The sequence below is a fragment of the Kogia breviceps genome, chromosome 1 (assembly GCF_026419965.1).
Source record: "Kogia breviceps isolate mKogBre1 chromosome 1, mKogBre1 haplotype 1, whole genome shotgun sequence".
In the NCBI taxonomy this organism is placed as follows: domain Eukaryota; kingdom Metazoa; phylum Chordata; class Mammalia; order Artiodactyla; family Physeteridae; genus Kogia; species Kogia breviceps.
The window spans coordinates 156,482,037-156,503,834 of NC_081310.1; the positions used below are offsets into that span (position 1 = coordinate 156,482,037).

The window sequence follows — 21,798 nt, forward strand, 5'->3', positions numbered from 1 at the left end:
CTGGAAGGTTGCCTATCTCCACTTCATTTAGTTGTTTTTCTGGGGCTTTATCTTGTTCCTTCATCTGGTACAAAGTCCTCTGCCTTTTCATTTTGTGTATCTTTCTGTGAATGTGGTTTTCCTTCCACAGGCTGCAGAATTGTAGTTCTTGCTTCTACTCTCTGCCCTCTGGTGGATGGAGCTACCTAAGAGGCTTGTGCAAGTTTCCTGATGGGAGGGGCTGGTGGTGGGTAGAGCTGGGTGTTGCTCTGGTGGGCAGAGCTCAGTAAAACTTTAATCCGCTTGTCTGCTGATGGGTGGGGCTCGGTTCCCTCCCTGTTGGTTGTTTGGCCTGAGGCAACCCAACACTGGAGCCTAGCCTGCTCTTTGGAGGGGCTAATGGTGGACTCCGGGAGGGCTCACGCCAAGGAGTACTTCCCAGAACTGCTGCCAGTGTCCTTGTCCCCACTGTGAGCCACAGCCACACCTGCCTCGGCAGGAGACCCCCCAACACTAGCAGGTAGGTCTGGTTCTGTCTCTATGGGGTCACTGCTCCTTCCCCTGGGTCCCAATGCGCACACTACTTTGTGTGTGCCCTCCAAGAGTGGAGTCTCTGTTTCCCCCAGTCCTGTTGAAGTCCTGCAATCAAATCCCACTAGCCTTCAAAGTCTAATTCTCTAGGAATTCCTCCTCCCGTTGCTGGACCCCCAGGTTGGGAAGCCTGACCTGGGGCTCAGAACCTTCACTCCAGTGGGTGGACTTCTGTGGTATTAGTGTTCTCCAGTTTGTGAGTCACCCACCCAGCAGTTATGGGATTTGATTTTATTGTGATTGTGCCACTCCTACCACCTCAAGGTGGCTTCTCCTTTGTCTTTGATGTGGGGTATCTTTTTTAGTGAGTTCCAGTTTTATCCTATTGATGATTGTTCAGCAGTTAGTTGTGATTCCGGTGCTCTCACAAGAGGGAGTGAGCGCCCATCCTTCTACTCTGCCGTCTTCCCCCTTGCCCTCCAGGCTTATCACTTTCAATCTCAGGCAGATAATCTATCTGGGATAGAAGGAAAGTTCATATTCCTCTGGCAGATCTACTCTGTCCTTGTCACCCACCCTTGCCTGACCTTTGTGACTCCCCGGGGCAGGGCAGAAAGAGGGAAGAACCATCTAGGTGTCTCCTTTTATGCAGGGGCAGAAAACCTCCAGGTCTTCAGGAAAGCAAAGTCAAGCTGGATCTAGATCCTTGGTCCCCCAACTCCCAGGCAGGGGCAGACAGGCAGCAGGTGGGGCTCAGTCTAACATCCTCTGCTGACTCTTAATGTGCTCAAAGGTCATTTTGAAGGTGGCAGGATTTTCTGCTTGACCCGTTAAGATCCTGGGAGTGAGAGGGGAGGAGGAGGAGGAGGGCGGGAAGGTAGGAGGGGCTTCAGGAGCTGTCTTCTGGGACATTTTCCTGGCCCGCGGCGGGGGGGGGGGGGGGGGGGGGGGGAGAATTAGGTGCTGCTAAGGCTCCTGCCTCCCATCCAATCCTAGCTCTGAGAGCCTCAGGAGACTCTGCACCACGAGGAGTGTGGGGCATTTCCCAGAGAGGGTCATCATGGCCTACAAGAAGGGGTGCTCAAAGTGGGCCCTTGTCAGCAGTGCCAGTGTGGCTCTGGTGTTCACCATCGGGATGATCCTGTACTTCTCGCTGCAGCAGGGCATCCTGCCAGGTAGGAGCCTCCCGGTCATGCCATCTGGTCGGCTTCCCCCATCCCTCATCCTTGCCCCCAGAAAGTTCTGTCCCCATTGACAGCCCTGATGGCCTCCTCCCCACTCCCTACCAAGACTCTCCTCCATCCACAGCTCTACCTGCCCCTCCCATCACCAACCCCACCAAGACTTGATTCCCAACAGACAGTCCCATTAACTTTCCCTTCCTTCTTTACCAGGCTTCAGTTACCTGAGGACCAACGAAACTTGGTCTTCAGCCCAGACCTTCTTCTGTGCCCCCAGATGAACATTCCTTCTTGCAGGGTCACGCAGGCATCTCAAATTCAGCTGACTAAGCTGAGCTTTCCCTCTCCCCTCTGCGCCCTCTCCTGGTGAAGGGTCCTCCATCCACACAGGGACCTGGGAGCAGCCTCCTCTCTTCCTCCTGCCTCATGCCTGTATCTTCAGTCCTGTGCCTCGAGGCTCTTCCTTCCCATCCTCAACCCTCCATCCCTGCCCACCATGACCTCTCAAGCCTCTGTCTCCTGCTGGACCCCTGCAGCAGCCCTCCCCTCCAAACACAGTCTCTGCTGCCAGCCTGCTCACACCAGCCCATGCTCGGTCTGCCACCAAGGAGATCTCTCCTTTTTTTTTTTTTTTTAATTTTTATTTATTTATTTATTTTTGGCTGTGTTGGGTCTTCATTGCTATGCACGGGCTGTCTCTAGCTGTGGCGAACAAGGGTTACTCTTCGTTGCAGTGTATGGGCTTTTCGTCGCAGTCTCATTGCAGTGTCTTCTCTTGTTGCGGAGCACAGGCTCTAGGCACACAGGCTTCAGTAATTGCAGCACGTGGGTTCAGCAGTTGCGGCACGTGGCTCAGCAGTTGTGGCACGCAGGCTTTGTTGCTCTGTGGCATGTGGGATCTCCCCGGATCACGGCTCGAACCCGTGTCCTCTGCATTGGCAGGCAGATTCTTAACCACTATGTAAGGAGATCTTTCTAAACATAAACCTAGTTTGCTGTCTCCAGCACACACCCAACTCCTTTGCTGGCTCCCAAAGCCATTTACAACTGGATCACAGCCCTCTTCCAATCTTGCCCTATTCCATTTCTCTGCATTCTGTACCAGGCCAATGGCCATTCCTCTAGGCAACCATATATTTCCTATGGTCAAACCTTTGCTTATACTGTTCTCTCTGTCTGAAATAACCTAGTCCCCTATTTAGGTCAAATTTACACACCCATCCTTCTAGGTCTCCCTGAAGTGTTCCCTTATCAGTGAACTTCCCAACATCCGCAGGCTGGTTCAGAGCATCATTGTGCTCAGGACCCCACGTATTTCTCTCTCTCCCAGCACTGATGAATCTGGGGTCCACTGTCTCTGCTAGATGGTGTGCTAGACACTCTCCGGGACCCAAGGAGGGTTAGTAGGATGTACGGATGAGGGTCTTGGTCTGGGGCAAGTACTGATGCTGACAGTTCCCTTCGCCTCGATTCCAGGCTGTGAGCAGGATGCGGCCTGCCGCTCCGACGCGGACATGCTGGACTACCTGCTGAGCCTGGGTCAGATCAGCCAACACGATGGCCTGCTGGTCACCTGGTACCATGCTGCCAACAGCCAGAAGGAGATGAGGGCTGCCCTCAGCAGTAAGTCCAGTTGCCAGGACTGAGGCAGGCCGGGGCAGAGGTGGAGGCAATGGAGGGAGAGCGGAGGTGGGGCTAAGACAGCACTACCTATGAGGTGGCATTAGGATGGGTATCGCCGCATTCTTGCCATCCTCCACTTGAGAAAGTGGGGGCTCAGGGGTTAAGTGACTGGCTCAGGTTGTGCAGAGACGTCTGGTTCCAAAGTCACATCCTGCCCATCCTCCCAGGCCTTGTCAGGAGACAGCTTCCCTGCTAAGGAGGCCTTTGTCCTCAAAGTCTAAAGAGCCAGAAGATGTTTGAGTGACAGCGCTACCAAAAACGAGCTGTGGAAGCCTGAGCAAATTGTGTAACTCCTGAGCCTCTGATTCAGAATGATTACGGCAGCCAGTCGGCAAGCACTCCCTGTGGGGACACACACTCACATTCCACGTGGGTCTCCTGGGACTACGAACAGCCTGTTTTGTGGGTGCCATTTGACAGAAGAAAAACGGAGGCTCAGAAAAGTTAGGTGACTTACCTAACTTCACACTAAGGTCACACTGTTTGAAAGTGGCTAAGCCAGCACTGGAGCACCCAGTGGTCACCTCCCACGCTCTAAACCACTGCATTATGCCTGGCCCAGTTCAAAAGGGAAGATCACTCTTCCAGGACCATGGGGAAGCTCGTTAGATCATGTTCATGCATGTGCTTGTAAACTCTAAAGCAGTGACTATTCAAGATAAAAGGAAGGGTCCTCAAATTTGAGCATGCTTCAGAAAACACATTGCTAGCCCCACCCCTAGAGTTTCAGATTCAGTGGTTCTGGGGTGGGGGCCTGAGAATCTGCATTTCTAATAAGTTCCCAGGTGACATTGATGTTGCTAGTCCCAGGATCACACTTTGAGAACCACTGCTCAACCAAAATCCCTCAATTTTAGGAAAGTGAGATCCAGAGGGTCTTGTCCAAGGTCACACAGTAGGTCTGAAGCAGAGCAAGACCTAGGCGCCAGGCCTCTCGCTCTTACTCCTTCAGAGTCACCAGCAGAGAGCTTGGGAATGAGCATCTGGGAAAGGTTTGCTGAATGAATGAATGAGACCTTAGGGTCTGAGACTTCCTGGAGGAGGCAGGCTTGGCGGTCAGCAGAAGAGAGGCCATCACAGGCTGGGTGGAGCCAGTTTGCTGCTGCTTCAGGATCGGGAGGCTAGTGACCAGACTTGGGTGATAAGAGGCCAGAGAACTCCCTGGCAAGAGGGAGGGCTCTTATCTGGCAGATAAGGCCTGAGGGAAAGCAAAGAGCATCTGCCAGCCCCAGGCTCATCCTAGGTCAGCCCTGGGGCAGCAGGTAAGGGATCAGGCCCCACCAAGTTGGGATCTTGGCCAAGAAGAAAGCTAAGGGCCCCAACCAGGCAGTGCCCAACAGCATGGCGCGTGCAGAGGCACCCCTTAGCATAGCTGCAGGGGTGCGGAGGACCCCAGGCCCAGTTTTCTCCCTGAGGGTCCTACTAGGCCCCTGGGGTAGGTCTCTGGGAGGAGGGTGGCTCCACAACTGAGGTGGGGACCCTCGGGGGGAGCCAATGGTAGGGCCAGGGTTAGGCCAGTGAAGTCACCTTGAACGTGACTGGACACCCATGTGGAGGGGAGGGGCCACAGCAAAGGCCTAGGAGGCAGACAGACTGGGTTCAAATTCTACCTTTTATCATTTACCAGAGGAGTGATTTGGGACAGTTTTTTGCTCTGCAAAATGTGGGCTGGTAGGGTGACCATATCATTTATCATCCAAGCCAGGGCACTTTTGATAGTGAAAGAGGTCATTATTAATAATTATGCTGAAACAACAGGAATACACCAGACAATCCCAGGCAAATGGGGACATGTGCTCACCCTAGTTAAGTGAGCTACTCCACATAAATGATAATTAATACTTAGTGAATGCCTAACAAAGGATATTTTATTACTTACTTCTAGTAAATGAGGGGACAGGAAGCACAGAGAGGTCCAGTAACCTGCCCAAGGTCACACAGCTTGCAAGTATTAGAGCTGGGACTGGAAGCTAGCAGCCTTGGGTTCAGGATCTGCACACTCAGCCACAGCGCTCTCCTGCCAGATGTGATGCATAGAGCTCCTGGCGTGTGGGGGAGGGGAAGGAGGGTCTGGTAACTTCCTATGGGCTCCCTCTGGAGGACATCACTCTTTCCCACCTGACTGTGCCCCTGAGGACCAGGACTCCTACTGTGGCTGCAGAAACCTGATCCTTTCCTCATCTCCTGTTCCTTCACACCCCCAACCAAGCAAGTTGGCCCCCCAGATTCAGCATCTGGAAGGCACACAACAGGTGTAAATGACAAGGGAGAAGACTTCGGGAGGAAGCTGGATCCAGGTGGCGATCGCAAGGAGGCAGGTTAGGTCCATCAGTCTTTAGTCCACTTTACTGAGCGTTTGCTGGGCCCCTACTCTGCACCCAGCTCAGGAGGAGGTTTAGAAATGAGTAAGATGTGGCCCTGTGTTCAAGGGGCTCACAGTGTCTCAAGGAAGGCACCTAGTGAAAGTCAAGCAAGGCAGCAGCATCGGAGGTTCACCGGGACTCAGAGACCTGGGTTCCAGCCCTGGCTCCCTCCCAGCGTGCCCCCCCACCACCTTCCCCAGGCCAGAACTGGCTCCCATTAGATGGGGAAGGAGACCCCCTCAGTATCCATTCTCTTGAACTACCCTCTTATCTGCCCAGCTGCCCCCCTCAGGACTGGCTTCTCTGGGCCTTGATGGGCCCCAAACCCTTTGGACCCCTCTTTGCATTCCCAGGTCACCGAAAGTTAAGAAAAGAAAGTGCTTTGTGTTCAAGCCATAAAAATAAAGGCTACCTTCATATAGCCCTTCACAGTTTACAACGTGCCTTTATGCCCATGTCCTGTAGTCACGGCCCAGGGAGGCTCATCCCCATCTTGCCAGTGAGGACTCCAGCGAGTCCAGAGCTCTGGGCAGGAGGTATAATATGAGGATGAAATGGGACAATGCAAAGTGCCTGGCTCAGTGCTGGGGACAGCCTGGCACTCAGCTTCCTCCCCCTCCTGGAAATCCAGACACCTAGATTTTAAAGAAATCTGCAAAAATTCTCTGCGACTTTGGGCAAGCTCTATCACCTTTCTGAACCTGCACTGGTTGATCTTAACTTTTCTATCACCCATTCATTCAGTCTTTTATCATCCAACAAACATTTCTGAAGCTCCTTTTTTAGGTCTAGTATTGTCTTGGCACTGGAAATCCAAGTGACGGGCAACACAGACCTGGACCCTGCTCCCTGACACTGACACTCAGGAAAGCTGGTGCTAAATGAGTAATTACATGGGGGCTGAGCATTCAGAGGAGAAACTGGCAACCTAATGTAGACTGGATGTGTAGTTTAGGGATGGCCTCCTTGATATTTTAAGCCAACACCCATGGATGAGCTGGAGGTGGCCTAGTAAAGTTGTGGAGGGAAGTGTTGCCAAGACAACAGCCATGTGTAAGAACCCAGAGAAGGGAAGATAAGATATTTGAACATCGATACTCAAAGTGTGGGCCACGGACCAGCAGCATGGGCATCACAGGGGAGATGGTTAGACATCTTGGGCCCCACCCCAGACCTACTGAGCAGAACTTGCATTTTAACAGTTCCCGGGTGATTTGTGTGCACGTTAATGTCGGAGAAACAGGAGTGGCTGGAAGCTAGAGATTGAGGGAGAGAGGGACTCGACATGAGATGGGAAAGTTTGCCAGGCCTGGTCATGCAGGACCTCACAGACTGTGGTAAGGCATTTAGCTTGGACTCTTAGGACCACGGGCGGGGACGATTTTGATTTTTTAACAGAAGTGACACGATCAGGTACATGTTTGGAATACTCACCCTAGTGGCCGTGTGCAGAATGGACTTGGAGGGGAGCAGAGCTCAAGTCACGAGGCTGCGAGTGTCAAACACAAGAGGCCCTCTGATGCCAACTGTCTGTGATGGGGCAGGAGCTGAGAGCGACCCCTCCTGCCCTCCACTCCATTCCTTAGACAGAGACCCTGGCCGGCTATTCTGGCCTGCTTCTCACTGAAAGGCCTCAGCTCCCTCCTGGAGCGAACTTTCAGAGCAGGCGTCACACAGCCACCTGATGGAGTTATCTGTGTGCATTTAAAAGTTGAAAATAACGATGCTCGGGGTTGTTAAGTGTGCCGGAGATGGGCCAGCTTACGTATTTCTGGCAGGAACATGAGTCAGAAGAATTTTTCTAGACAGTAATTTGTTAGTATGGGCCTTAAAAACATCCTGCATGGCCCTGACTCAAATTCCTTGTCAGGATAGAAAATAATCAGAAAATCAGAATAAAACATGCATCATTATTTGTTAGTAGCAAAAATTTAGAAACTACTAGGATGTCTCAGGAGTGGGAGAGTGGCTAACTAAAGCAGGGTGAGTGCCCTCAATCTGGGTTTTTGCAGCTTTTTTTTTTTTAATGAAACATAGAAAAGATTGTAAAAAATGTCACAATTGAAAGAAAAAGATTAAAATTATAAATGCAGAATATTCCCAACTGTGTAAAAACTATACATAGATAAAAGTGGAAGAAAATACATCAAAAAGTGAACTATGAGGGAAATGCTTTCCTCAAGTCAGGATAAAAAATAATCAGAAAATCAGAATAGAATATGCATCATTATTTGTTAGTAGCAAAAATTTAGAAATGTGGGCAAATATTTCTCTTTCTGCTTTTCCGTATTTTCCAAATGTTCTATAATAAATGTGTAATACTTTGATGATGAGAAAAATTGCCTTCAAAAAGGAAATGATCTGGGAATTCCCTGGCAGTCCAGTGGTTAGGACACGGCCCTCTCACTGCCGGGGCCCAGGTTCAATCCCTGGTCAGGGAACTAGGATCCCACAAGTTGTGCAGCAAAAAAAAAAAAAAAAAAAAAAAAAGGGGAACCAATCAAGATGGAGGTTGTCCTCTTACACAGGTGACGCTGTGGCCCTGGAGGCAGACGTCACGGTAGAAGGGCTCGGCACAGTCAACGAGACAGGGGTCCCCATCATGGCGCACCCCCCAGCCATCTACAGTGACAACACCCTACAGCAGTGGCTGGAGGCCGTGCTGGCCTCTTCCCAGAAGGGTAAGGACCTCTCTCAGCCTCTCCCCAGCTGCCCAGCCCTCTGGTCTTAAGGCCGCATGTGCAGGGGTCCTTCCACTAGGAAGCTAGTCCAGTGCTCATCAGGAGTTGCTCGTTGCCTTGCCTTGGCTTTCCAGCCCACTGCTCTAGGGTCCTGGGCTTGGGGAAGATCAGGGAGATGAGGGACGAAAAAGTGCAGGGTAAGCTGCAAAGGACCAAACATGTTTGGGCCCTGAATCTGTGGAACTGGATACAACATGCTCAAAAGCCAAATTCCACCTTCCCCTCCCATGTCTCTTTGCCAGTTATAGTCAGAATCCAGGCATCACCCTAATGTCTCTCCCTCATCCCCCACATCCGCTCAGCTGCTGCACCTGTCAATTCTAACCCTGAACCCTACCCCCTGATCCAATCCCAGTCACATCATCTTTCCCCTGGACCTCCTTCCTCACTGGCTTCCTGCTTCCAAACTCAGCCCCTACCTGAGTGAGCTTTCCAAAATGCCAATTGTCATGTCACTCCCCTGCTTGAACCCTCCATGGCTCCCACTGTCCTCAGGACAAAGTGTGATCTCCCTGTCCTGTCTTTCAACATCCTGCTCTAACTTCTCAGCCTCATCTCCTGCTGTTCAGGCTCAGGTGGCTTAGGACCCCCTGAGCCTGCCTGTCCAAGAATCACAGTCCCTTTTCATCCGATGCTTGACAACCCCTGAACCAGCCCCAAGTCCCAAGCCCTTACCCGTCATCTGCTTCCTCCCCTTGGTGATGGGGGACAGGAGCTCATTCCTACAGAGGCAAGTCCTTTCTCTCCAGGTTAGCTCTGCCTGTTTGAAAGCCCTTCTTCACACCCAGCGAGAATCTGGTCCCTGTCTTCCCTCCCTGCCCCCAACACGCATACCATACCTGCTCTCTCTGTCCCAGGAAGTCATGTCTTCTGTTTCCTTCTGCCTTGAGCACGAGGGACCAGTTCCCCAAGCCCTTGGCCCTCTCTCCACAGGCATCAAACTAGACTTCAAGAGCATCAAGGCCGTGGGCCCCTCCCTGGACCTCCTGCGGCAGCTGACCGAGGAGGGGAGAGTTCGGAGGCCTGTGTGGATCAATGCTGACATCCTGAGGGGCCCCAACATGGCCATCCCGATAGAAGTCAATGCTACACAGTGAGTGTTCGCCTCTCTGCCCCAGCTGTGTCCAGTCCTCTTCCATCAACATCTGGCACAGGAGGTGCTCAGGGGACCTTTGCTGAGTTTGCTTCCAGCCACACCATGTAGTCTGACCTCTGAGCCTTCACACGTGCTATTCCCTCTGCCTTGAATGCCTTTCCCCCGTTTCCTGATGGACTTTTGCCCAGTCATTACCTGTCCCAGCAGCTTCCCTGACATCCAAGGCCGCTGAGGGCCTTCACTCACACTTTCTCCTAACAGTCCTGATTTCGCTGGACTATCACTGTCGGATTACAGGTTTGTCACCCTTACTACACTGTTTATTCCTGGACGGCAAGCAGGGCCTAGTCCAGTGACAAGGGCAACACTTGGCCTGCTAGAAAAGTATAAAGCACTGACTCCTTCCCTAGCCCCCCACGAAATCCCAGCACTACCACCAACCGCCCTCACGTAACACCAGCTGCATGGTGTGCTCCAGTTTACAAAGGGCCACTTAAAAGGAGAGCATATATCTGAGTTGATCTTCACATAGCAATGCCAGGTTAGGAGCATTTTTTCTCGCCATTTTGCAGATGAGAAAGCTGACAATAATTGAGGCACAATCTGTTGAATGTTTATTATGTGTCACAGGCACTGTTTTAAGTACTCTAGTTGTAGAATACCACTTAACTCTTACTTGAGAATGAGGTAGGTAATATTATTTTCATTTTATTAATACAGGAAATATCTCACTGAAGTTAAATGACTTGCCTAAATATCTAGTAATTGGCAGAGGAAAGATTCAAAACCAGGCCTGTCTGACTCTAACCTCCATGCTCTTTACCGTCCATCCATCCATCCTTCCGTCTTTCCAGCCAGTCAGCCAACAATCCATCCGTCCAATATTTATCATGATTATCAAACTGAGGTGCATTTGGAAAGCAGCAGTTTGAAAATGTAGTCAGTGGCCCAAGATAAATAATGGTTCACCTTCTTGGAGTGAGGAAAATTACTCAATAATTTGGGGAGAGGGAGAGGGTAACCTTATTTGCCTATTAAAATTTGCATCAAGGCAAAATTTGAATGAAATTTTTAAATAAATATGAAAGTTCAGAGACGCTCACAGCTGGGAGAACCCACATCCCACACCCGGGGCTTTAGATTGCATCCCCCCGTCCAGGTGGGTATGTTTATGAAGGCCTGTCCTGCCCGAAAGGATGCCATCTTTGAGAATCAAAGGGGCTGGGTGAGCTGCCCAAGGTCACAGAATCAGGACCCAAACCCAGACCTCCCTGGCACCAAAGTCCATGCCCTACCGTGGGACTTTGAGCAAGCCATTTCTCTTCTTTAGGACTGTCCCCTTAAATCATAGATGCAAGAGATCCTGCCTCTTCTTAGCACTGTGATGGGAACCCGGGAGATGAGGAAGGGCCTCTAAAAGACCAGCGTCTCTGATTCTCTGCAGGTTCCTGGCCTTGGTCCAGGAGAAGTATTCTAAGGCAACCCTGTCTCCAGGCTGGACCACCCTCTACCTGCCCCTGTTCCCAAACGGGACGTATACCCGAGCCATGGTAGAGAAGATGCAGGGGCTGGTGGAAGGACTGCCACAGAAGGTCACCTTCCCTGTGCGGGCTGTCATGGTGCGGGCTGCCTGGCCCCACTTCAGCTGGCTGCTGGGCCAATCTGAGAGGTGAGGACTCCCAGGGCCCTGCCACAGCTCCCACTCCCTCCAAGCCCGCTCCCAGGCACTGATGCCCCCGGGAGATCCCAGAGGCTCATGGCTAGAAGGGTCTTATTGATCATCTGGTCCAACCTCTGCTGGTGCTCACATGCTCTACAATGTCCCTGCTTTCTGCTTGTATGCCTCCGGTAATGGGGAGCTCACTATCATCTGAGGCAGCCCGTCCATTGGCAGACAACTCTCTGCCCGTTGGAAAGTGTCTACACTGAGACACAATTTGCCTCCCACAGCTTCCTCCCACGGAAGCCAGCTGTTCCCTGGGGCTGCACGGATTGCACCTACAGCCTCTGCCCCAAGATAGCTCTGTAGGGACCGAGGAAGCCCCATCCCCACCCCTGTACTCTGTCCCCAGCTGCCCAGAACCACCTTCCTCAGCCTCTCCCCACTGGAGGCCACCCCCTTCCCCTCTTCATACCTGACCTCTAGCCCCACCCCCTGTGCCCATCTCTTCTGTCCTTGTCTCCTTCCTAAGACAGGACCCAGAAATAGACACTCCAAGTGAGGAGGCAGGGCAGTCTATCTCCCCTCCTCCTCAGCCTCTACTCTCAGTCATCGTTCCCGAGGCCTCTGTGGCTTCTTCTGCCCCCAGGAAGCAGGGTAGTGATCCGCCCCCCCGCCCAGCTCGGGTCCAGCTCTGAGCACAGGAGTGGGGCTAAGGGCTGCTGGGCCCAGGCAGGCACTGAGCTGGCTCTCTGGACCCCAGGTACAGCCTGACGCTGTGGCAGGCCACCTCGGACCCCGTGTCGGTAGACGATCTCCTCTATGTCCGGGACAACACCGCCACCCACCAGGTCTACTATGACCTCTTCGAGCCTCTCCTGTCGCAGTTCAAGCAGCTCGCCAGTAGGGAGGGGTCTGGGCAGCATGGGAAAGGGTGGTGGGGCCGGATTCTGCACAGGGCAGCACTTGGTAGACACGGCAGCAGAGTTAGGTGGGATGGGGCGCTGGAAGGGGAAAATCCTAGGAGGGATCAGAGGAAGGAATCGTTTTAAGCATCAGTTGTATGCCAGACCCCAGTACGGTATGCTAAGCTTTATAGATCTGTGAAGCAGGGATTCCATTTTACAGATAGGGCAACTGAGATTCAGAACAGTTAGGTAATTTATACAAAGTCATTCAGCTTGAACGTGGCACAGCTCCTACTGGAACCAGCAAATTCCAAACCCCGTATGCTTCCCCTTGCAATACAGTTCCTCGAAGGTTTACTCTAGCATTTCAGAGAATGGCCCCTCCACTGTACCTGCTCATCAGTGATGCAGACACTACCTTGTCCAAACACCTCACTCCCCTGACTCCAAACCTGGGAGAGCCTGCAGTTAGGCCATCTCAAAGGGCACCCATCAGACCCAACATTCCTGCCTTGGGAGCCATCTCGGTGAGGGGGAGGAATACCAGCTTTGGGGTCAGACGGACCTGGTGGCTCCATCAGGTTCCAATCCCAGCAACCCTGCCTACTGGCTGTAGGACCTTGGGCAAATCACCTGTAATCTATAAAACAGGGAATTACAGCTGCCAGGAAGCTTGCTGTGAGGCTTAGAGAGGATGTGCGGCACACAGAAGGGCTCTGTGACCAGCGGTCTCTTCATCCTGGCAATTTGCCCCACAGTGAACCCCTCACGGAAGCAAAGCTACTACACGGGAGGCAGCCTGATCCCCCTTCTCCAATTCCCTGGGGATGAGGGTCTGAGCGTGGAGTGGTTGGTTCCTGACATCCAGGGCAACAGGAGCACAGCAACAGTGCGACTCCCAGGTAAGGTCCACCTGCAGCCCCTGTGCTCCTAGCTCAACCACGAGAGTTTCCTACACTTGGGGAAGCTGCCTCGGCTCTCCATTACCATAGCAACATGGCTGCAAGGTAGGGAGTACGGTGCCGTCAAAAGTGCGGGGCTCCGGGCCTTCAGCACCTGTGGGCCCTCAGTCACATCACGCTGCAAGAGAGGCGGGCATGGGCCCCAGGGCTGAGCCGCAGGCAAGGGCCCAGAGCCGAGCTAACAACTCATTGAATCATTCTGACGAGTCCCGGGCACATTCATAAAGCAGCGCTCCCACCTGGAACCCAGATCTGATCGACAGATCCCATTACCCCGCTGCTGCCTCCATTGCCTCTTCCAGACAGAGAAGGCATGATCCTGCTGAAAGTTGGCCTCCAGGAGCCTGCAGCTGGGGACCCCGTGCCCATCGTACGTGCCCGAGATGGCCGTGCCCTGACACTGGAGTTCTGCCTGCTGCAGCTGGCCACGCGCCCCGGACGCTGGGGCATCCATGTGCACATAGCAGAGCCCACAGCCCTCCGGCCATCCCTGGCCACACTGGCCACCCTCTCCACCCTTGGCCACCTGCCTAGGCCTGTGTGGGTCGGGACCACAGTCTCCCACGGGAGTTTCGTGGTCCCTGGCTACGTGACTGGCAGGGAGTTGCTTACAGCTGTGGCCGAGGTTTTCCCCCATGTGACGGTGGCACCAGGCTGGCCCGAGGAAGTGCTGAGCAGTGGCTACAGGGAACAGCTGCTCACAGATATGCTGGAGCTGTGCCAGGGCCTCTGGCAACCCGTGTCCTTCCAGCTGCAGGCTGGGCCGCTGGGCCAGAGCACGGCTGGAGTCGTGGCCAGGCTGTTGGCAGCCTCCCCCCGGGCCACTGTCACAGTGGAACAGAGCCCTGGCTGGGGCAGCTATGCATCTGTGCGGGCAGTGCTGCTGGCAGCCAGGGCCGTGGAGAGGACCCGAGTCTACTACAGGCTACCCCAGAGTTCCTACCAAGACTTGCTGGCGGATGTCGGCAGAAAGTGACCACCCAGGGGTGCTGGGCTGGTGGACCCTTGGGTCCAGGCTTCCCACTGGGGTGGTAGGAAGGAATAAATGCCTCTGCCTTCCTCAGTGCACTGCGTGTGTGTCCTCAGGGCAGGATGGAGTGGGAGTTGGGCGTGAGGTGGCCACTGAAGTTGCCTAGAGGGTCTGGAGGCTGGGGGCCAGATCATTCCGGTTGTCCAAGAGGAACTGCTCACAAGCCTTGAAGGTGGTGTAGAACTCAGAGGAGAGGCCAGTCACATTGGTGGTCACGTACTTGAGAAAGCCTGGGGTGGCCTGGTTATAGTAGGACACCTGCAGGATGGGAAGCCACACTCAGGGAGGCTGGGCCGCGGAAGGGGTGGGAGCTGAGAGGACACGAGGCACGCGGGAGGCAGCCTTGTCGCCTGCTAGGAAGGCAGCAAATACCAGCCAACACCTGGGGCCTTAGAAGACTGCGTGACTGGCGGGTGTGACCTCCTCCAGCTGGTCTCCCCCGACCCCTCACCCCCACCCCGGGTGCTGACAACCCTGGCTTCCCTCTGTCACCACACACTGCTGTCATCACATGTCTCCCCTGTCAGCCAGGAGGCCCTGGAGGACCGGAGCTGGGTCTCCAGAGCCCAGCACGGAATCCCTTTTAAATGAAGGTGCTCTAGGGCCATATGCAAGTTAGAATAAGCCCAAGGATTGCCCTGAGGAGCTCGTCAGTTTAGATGTGTTAACTTAGCTAGCACTGTCCAGGTCCCTACCTGGGGGGAGTCTCAGAGCCACTGTGAGCTGAGGAAGGGGCAATGGGCACCCCCAGCCCAGCCACTCTCAGCCTTCTCCCCTACGCTTCAGTTAACACTGACCGCCCTGCTGAGTTTTCTGGGCCCTGAGAGCCATATAAAGCCTTCCTAGACAATAAGTAAATGAGGAGATAGAATTTTAGATCAGAACCCAGGGCTTCTGCCCTCTGTGTCCAGTGCTTTTTCCAAGACCTTGCAGTGGCCTCGGACTTAGTACAGATGAGGTCTTAATGAAGGCTCATTTTCAGCCCCTGACACTCTTAGGCTCCCCCGAGCTGGAAGAGAGAGACTGCTGGCAGGCAGGGGAGCCTGGGTCTGGAACTGTCTGAGCGAGTTCTGGACACAAGTGTGGCTTTGGGGTGAATCTGGGTGGGAGGGGGGAAAGGAGACACCCAGCCTCACCTTGGTCAACTGGTCCCCCTCGTGCCAGAAGCAGAAGCCTGAGCAGATGGTCTCCCCACGCCTGTACTCCGAGGTCTCGAGGTGCGTGGGCAGCGTAACTGACCTCATCGCAATGACATAGGGGTCCCTGGAATGGAGGAAGGGTGTGGAGGGGACACAGGAGAGGGTGAGGGCCTGGTTCCAGAGCCCTCCTCTGGCACTGACCCAGAGTCTGAGGCACACAGAGCCTGGCTCTGGGCCAAGCTGGAAAGAGGAGATACCTGTGGGTTAGCAGCTCTGAACTCACCATGAGCCAGCGTGATTGCACTGTGGACTTTCTGGGAAAGCCCCTCCACTGCAGACCCTCAGGAAGCAGTGTTGCGCTTTGGGATTTTTGTGCTTCTTCTTTTTGCCTGTCTCTAGCAGAAGTGATGCCGTCTCTCCACCATCCCCACCATGACACACCCGACAGCCTCACCACCCTTCAGCCAACACGGGGCCTTCAGAGGCTGGAGGCCAAGGAGTTGGCCATGTGAGAACTGGCCTGTCTGTGGCCTGGGGCAAGGCGCCCTCACTACCCCAGGGACAGAGACCACCCCGCTTTAGAGCATGAGTGACTAGAGGGGCCATGCATCCCCATGACCTCCATTCTATCCACAGTAAGACCACTGCGGCCAGTAGGAAGCAGAGGGCTGACTCTAGGCTGATGTCCCCTCCCTGGGGAGGAAGACGAGCCCTGCCCACCTCCCACCCCAGAAGGCAGGCACGCACCTGTTGTCACAAGGCTTCCGCCGAGAGGCCAGGATCACAAAATCCTGGGGCTTGGGGTCACCACCGAGGGCGGGGCTGACGATATGGTAGATGGCATCATCCTCGTCCACCTGCTGCACTAGCTCCACGCTCCTGTACAAAACCCACGGGCGTCACACCAGCTCCTCGTGTGACAGCAGGTCTGACCCAGGCCCTCCTATGCTTCAGCTGCCCTGAGCAGATGCTTGGGGGATATTTCACCCCCAACACTGCTCAGCTGGGACCACAGGAGGGCAGAAAAGGCTGGCAAGATAAACACACACACAGGCACACAGACACATACACCCGCAAATGAACACACACACCCGTGGGCACACATGTGCACAGATACATAGATAGACACCCACCGATGCACACACAAAACTATGGGTGTCTGTCTATGTCTGTGCAGATGCACATACCCTACACAGATGTGTGATGATTTAGTAGTTGTACTGAATATTTAGTGAGTGCCCACTGTGTGCCAGACACTGTTCTAAGAGCATTATGGGTACCATCTCACTTAACCCCACATCAGCCCATGCAGTTGGTACTCTTAGTATCCCCATTTTATAGATGAGGGGGCTGAGACTCAGAGAAATAACTCACCTCCGGCCAGAGAGCTAATAAGGAAGCAGGTGTGGGACGTGCTTGGGCGGTTGGGCGCCAGAGCTGTGCCCCTCAGGCCCGGGCACACTGCACACATGTGCCCAGGTAGACACACGTAGGCTTACACCAACACGTGTACACACACAAGGACATCCACGCAGAGACAGACACAACCATGTCCAGACCCGTCGCCTTTTCCCTGCTCTCCCGCCCACCCTGGAAGCTGCCTCGGGAACAGGGCAGCTGTGGGCAGGGTGGAGGAAAGCTGCTAGGGCCTCCCTTCCCCTCAGGACACACCCCCCAATCCCATCAGGCATCAAGATCTGATGGGGCCTTCAAGGCCCACACCAGCCCGCCTCCTCCAAGAAGCCTTCCTACCACACGCCCAACCCCTTCTCCCCAACATCCACCACCAAATCACCTCTCAGGCTTCCAGGATGGCATGGCCAGCAGGCCTGGGGCCAACCTAGACCAGGGCTTTTTAAAGCAACTCAGCCCTTTTTGCAAAGAAACCTTATGCAGAAAGCCTGTGTGTGAACAACTATAAGCAGGCCTGCTTTGGTGAAGAGAGATGGGGAAAGGTAGGGGAAGGCCAATTTGTCAAATATCAACTCACCAAATGACCTGCTTACTGAATTTCCAAATACACAGATCCTCCTTATGGATACACTCAGGAATATAGGCTCCTCTTAATAAGCCATTGGAGAAATGATCAAAGAACCCCCAAAGGAGGGTGTTGGCATAACAGAAAATGACTTGAAAGGGATTTGAAAAAATACCAGTTTCAACTTTAACATTCCCATATTAAACACTGAAATTTTGGCTATTTTCCTAAGCAAAAACTTACATGGAGAGTCAATAAGTTTGGGGAACAAATGCATTTATAGGAATAACATTTATATTCAGTAACTCACTACATTAAAAAATAACATTCCTGTACATTCATGTACATATCCATACGAAGAACTGGCAAACTTGAAAAATTCAGCAAATTGGCCATTCTCTGAGTTACCCTGAGTCTGGGAGGGGCTCCCACCCACCCCCTCCACTTCCAGCTATCACCCCAAGCAGTCCCTGAGCCCCCTCTGGGAAGGCAGAACTCCACAGAACATGCTTTGAAAATCACTGATCTATCCCTGGGTGCAAATCTACAACCCATGCCTCAAGTACCCATTTTAAGAGGAGGGAAACTGAGGCCCAGGAAAGACATAACTTGTCCATGGTCACACAGTTAGTTAGGCCAGGAACAAGACTTAAACCCAGGCCCCCGACTCCAATTCCAGGCTCACTCTCTTCCTTGAGGGCTTGGACTACCCTTGACTCTGACGCTCACCTAACACAAAACCAAGTGCCCCACCCCCATCCTCCCTGCTAAAGGCTGGCAGGGGCTGAGCACAGCGGGGGGACGGCTCAGGAGGAGACACCTGAGGGCCCACCTCTGCACCCCACCCTGCTGCCCTCACCGGTAGTGCTTGTCCCATTCGGGCCTCCGACGGAGGTCTGAGAGCAGCAGGAAGGCCCGGGCGGTGTCCACGTGCACCAGCATCTCCATGTGGAAGGAGAGGAACTTGTCCTCCTCTAGAGTGTACAGGCGGACCTGCATGGGCCAGAGGGCAGCCTCGTTCCCATGCCTCCTCCTCAGCCTATGCTGGGGACGGGGGCTGGAAGCTCAGGGCTGCCCCTGATTGCTGTGTGACTGTGAACAAGCGACTCAACCTCTCTGAGCCTCGGTCACATTCCCATGAAAATGGGAGATTCAGCACAAGTGGATAGGAAGGTGTCTGAAGGAGCAGTGACTGCCTGCATAAGCACAGGATGGAATGGTACTCACTACGAAATGCAACAAACTCAAACAAGCACTCAACACGAGTGAATGCCTTGTGCCAAGAGAAAGAAGTCAGATTGAAAGGTTATATACTGTGTGACTCCCCGTACTGGACATTCTCAAAATAGACAAAACTAAAGGGACAGAAAACTGATCCGTGGTTTCCTGGGGCTGGGGGTGGGAAGAGGCTTGACCACAATGGGGAATGAGAGAAACTGGGGGGAGGATTATGGAAATGTTCTGTATCTTGATTATGGTAGTGATTCTGTAACTTTATGTGTTTTCCAAACTAGTAGAATTATACACTAAAAAGGGGACATTTTACTACATGTAAATTATACCTCAATTTTTTTTTTTTTTTTTTTTTTTTGCAGTACGCGGGCCTCTCACTGTTGTGGCCTCTCCCGCCCCGGAGCACGCTCCGGACGCGCAGGCTCAGCGGCCATGGCTCACCGGCCCAGCCGTCTCGCGGCATGTGGGATCTTCCCGGACCGGGGCACGAACCCGCGTCCCCTGCGTCGGCAGGCGGACTCTCAACCACTGCGCCACCAGGGATGCCCTCAATTTTTTTAATGTGGAAAAAATTTTTTAAAAGAAGATAAAGAAGCAAGGGCCGACACAACAACAGAATGAATCCTCAGAGCCAGGTGCCATCCAGCCCCCTAAAGTCACAGGCCAAAGTGGCAGAGCTCAAGTCCTCCCTCAGCCCGCGCTTGCCCCAGGCCCCCATCCCAGCAGCGCCTCACTGTAGAAGGAGCAGAGAGAGGGAGGACACAGTGGGGGAGGATGAAATGGGGGGCAAGAAGGTGGGTGGGCGGGAGAGGATCCGGAGTGGGGCACCCCCACTCCAGGCCCTGGAGGGACAGGTTTGCTTCTATAACTGGGCTGGTTTCATGACCTCATCCAGCTCCTTTTAGGGGATCTCCCTTTGACTGGAGTGCTTTGAGAGGGTTTTTGTGTCTCACAGTCAGTCACCTCTGGTGGCTCCGAGAAGGAAGGAAAGCTGGGAGGGTGGGGTCACCTACCTGGCTGATCTCTGAGGACAGCACCCAGTTGTCCCTGGCCACGAGCATCTTCAGGGAGGAGACGTTGTTGTAGCTCAGGTACACCTGGACAGAGCACACAGAGAAGCCTCAGCTTCCGCCTTCCTCGGGGTCTCCGTGCCGGGCTGCGCTGGGGCGGGGAGAGGAAACTGGACGTGAAGGAAGGAGCCCTTGGCTTTGGGAAAGGAGGCCAGGGCTTGGCAGACTCCTCCTCCTCCTCTTGGGGCCCCAGCTCCCTCCTGCCAAGCAAGGAGGACACAGGAAAGCCCTTGGCTACCTGCGCCGGTCTTGCGGCAGCAGTATCCTGGCCCCTCTGGGTCTACCTCCAAACCCACTCACAGGAGGGGAGGATCGGGGATCCCGAGAGGCCTGAGAACGGTCCGCTCAGACCAGAAGGCCTCACCTGGTTGCTAGGGTCCCAGGGGACAGAGAGGGGCATCTCCGCCTGCTTACAGGACACGATGTACTTCCTGGGAGAGAGGGAAAACAACAACCTTGTTCCCTTGGGAGCCCATCTCTTTCCACAGACTTCACTGCTGGCTTACCGTGTGCCAGGCCCTGGCCCTGTACTCAGCCCAGCGGCGTGGGAGAGACTCCTGTCCGGCCAGGGAGACTGGATGGGCACACAGAAGACAGCAGCTGAGGACATACACACTCAGAGGCGGGGACGGGCTGGGGGAAAGGTACAGACCCCCAACTCCCTTGCTGAGCGACTTCACTCTGGCTAGAGAGACTTCACCCTTATGCCTCAGTGTCCTCAGCTGTAAAATGGGCTCAGTGGTCACACCTGCCTCCTCCTGGGGTCATCACAGGGAGAACAGTGCTTGGCATATGGTAAACCCTCCATATATGCACATTTTTCTTATTAACATCGGATGGTGAATCCTGGTGCGTTAACAGCCCTTTCAAGCTTGCAACGTGCTTTCACAGCAGAGTCATTCACACCTGGATTTCCTTCTTAAGCAATTGCATCTCCTCTCAGATCCTTTCTTTCTTCATCTGCCAAACGGGCATCAGAGTCAATGGAAGGAACACAAGAAGTAAAACTGGCCACACCTGGCCAGGTTCACATTCTCATTCCACCCATCATTCCTATCTGAGTGCCCGTGGCCACCTAATCCCTCAGTGTCCTCGCCTGTACAAGGGGCCAGTAAGACCACTGTGTCGTGAGGCCAACACCACAGGCTGCCTGGATGTAAAGGCCCAGCCCAGGGGCAGCACCGAAGAAACACAAGTTCCCAGGGCCAGGGAGCAGACAGGGAAGCCCTAGAGCCGCGTCCACTCCCACCGCCCGGCCCCCACTTTCCTGTCCAGGCGGATCTTCTTCCTGGCACTGGCCTCTCGGTACCGCCGCTCGCCATCCTGGGGAGAGGAGCAGAGACAGACAGTGGTGCAGGAGGGACAGACAGCTTGCCCCCGCCCCCATTACTGCCTGCCCCCTTCCCCAAAGGGCCCAAGGAGACCCTCCCTGCAGCCCTAAAGTGAAGTTCAGATCTCACTGGGGCAGCCTGCCCAGGACAGTGCCCCGTCACTGAGCTCCAGCCCCAGCTTCCCCTGAGGCTCCCTGAGTGACTTTGGGAACACCACCTGCCCTCACTGGACCTGCTTCCTCCTCTGTAAAAGGGGATCCCCAGAGGGCACTTACAACGCTAAGAACCCACATTTATTGAGCACTTCCTATGGGCAGGCATGCTTCTGAAGTGTTTTCCATGCAAAACTGCACCTAAGCATTATGACAACCCTCTGAGGTTGGCACTAGTACTATCCCCAATTATTTTATTTCATTTCATTTTATTATTTTAATTGCCTGCACTGTGCAGCTTGCGGGATCTCAGTTCCCCCACCAGGGACTGAACCCGGGCCACGGCAGTGAAAGCCCAGAATCCTAACCACTAGGCCACCAGGGAACTCCCAGTACTATCCCCATTTTACAGAGGAGGAAACTGAGGCACGGAAAGGCTAAGTGGCTCAGCCAAGGTCACAGGGCTAAGGAGTGGGGACAGGAACAGAACCCAGATGGCCTGACCCAGAGCCCACCCTCTGAACCACTACTTCTAACATCTCCCGACTCGTGGACATTAAGTGGCAAAGGCCTGAAAGGGCCTCGTGGACTGTCCACTGTCCCATCGCCTGCCAGGCTCCCTGCTCCTCCGGCCACCACCCATCTTGACTCCCCAACGCCCAGCTCTGGAGCGGGGGTCTTCACAGCCCATGCTCAGTCTTGTAAGGTGGGCAGGCTGGGTGGGTGACCTTCCTGGAGAGAAGGGGCAACCTCTCCAAGGT

The 21,798-nt window shown here is 54.0% G+C and overlaps 2 protein-coding genes across 5 annotated transcripts in view; one reads left to right on the forward strand and one right to left on the reverse strand.

The window, feature by feature from the left end:
- The first annotated feature begins 1,570 nt into the window (after positions 1–1,570).
- FAM151A (family with sequence similarity 151 member A) lies at positions 1,571–14,080 on the forward strand. The gene is made up of 8 exons (XM_059063585.2): positions 1,571–1,685; positions 3,168–3,314; positions 8,266–8,418; positions 9,412–9,571; positions 11,019–11,243; positions 11,998–12,137; positions 12,901–13,044; positions 13,407–14,080. Exons 1-8 carry the CDS (start codon positions 1,571–1,573, stop codon positions 14,078–14,080), a joined length of 1,758 nt encoding a protein of 585 aa, XP_058919568.2.
- ACOT11 (acyl-CoA thioesterase 11) overlaps positions 12,312–21,798 on the reverse strand; it is a 48,263-nt gene continuing 38,776 nt past the window's right edge. For 2 of the 4 annotated variants that reach the window (XM_067007184.1, XM_067007178.1), the window contains 7 exons: positions 20,818–20,877; positions 19,919–19,981; positions 19,498–19,581; positions 18,111–18,244; positions 16,021–16,152; positions 15,271–15,397; positions 12,312–14,392 (listed from right to left, as the gene is read on the reverse strand). In XM_067007184.1, coding sequence (XP_066863285.1) covers positions 14,237–14,392; positions 15,271–15,397; positions 16,021–16,152; positions 18,111–18,244; positions 19,498–19,581; positions 19,919–19,981; positions 20,818–20,877 — 756 coding nt within the window. In that variant the 3' untranslated portion in view covers positions 12,312–14,236. Of the gene's footprint in view, positions 14,393–15,270; positions 15,398–15,556; positions 15,759–16,020; positions 16,153–18,110; positions 18,245–19,497; positions 19,582–19,918; positions 19,982–20,817; positions 20,878–21,798 lie in introns of all 4 variants that reach the window. The other 2 variants (XM_067007170.1, XR_010835366.1) reach the window with 2 other exon arrangements.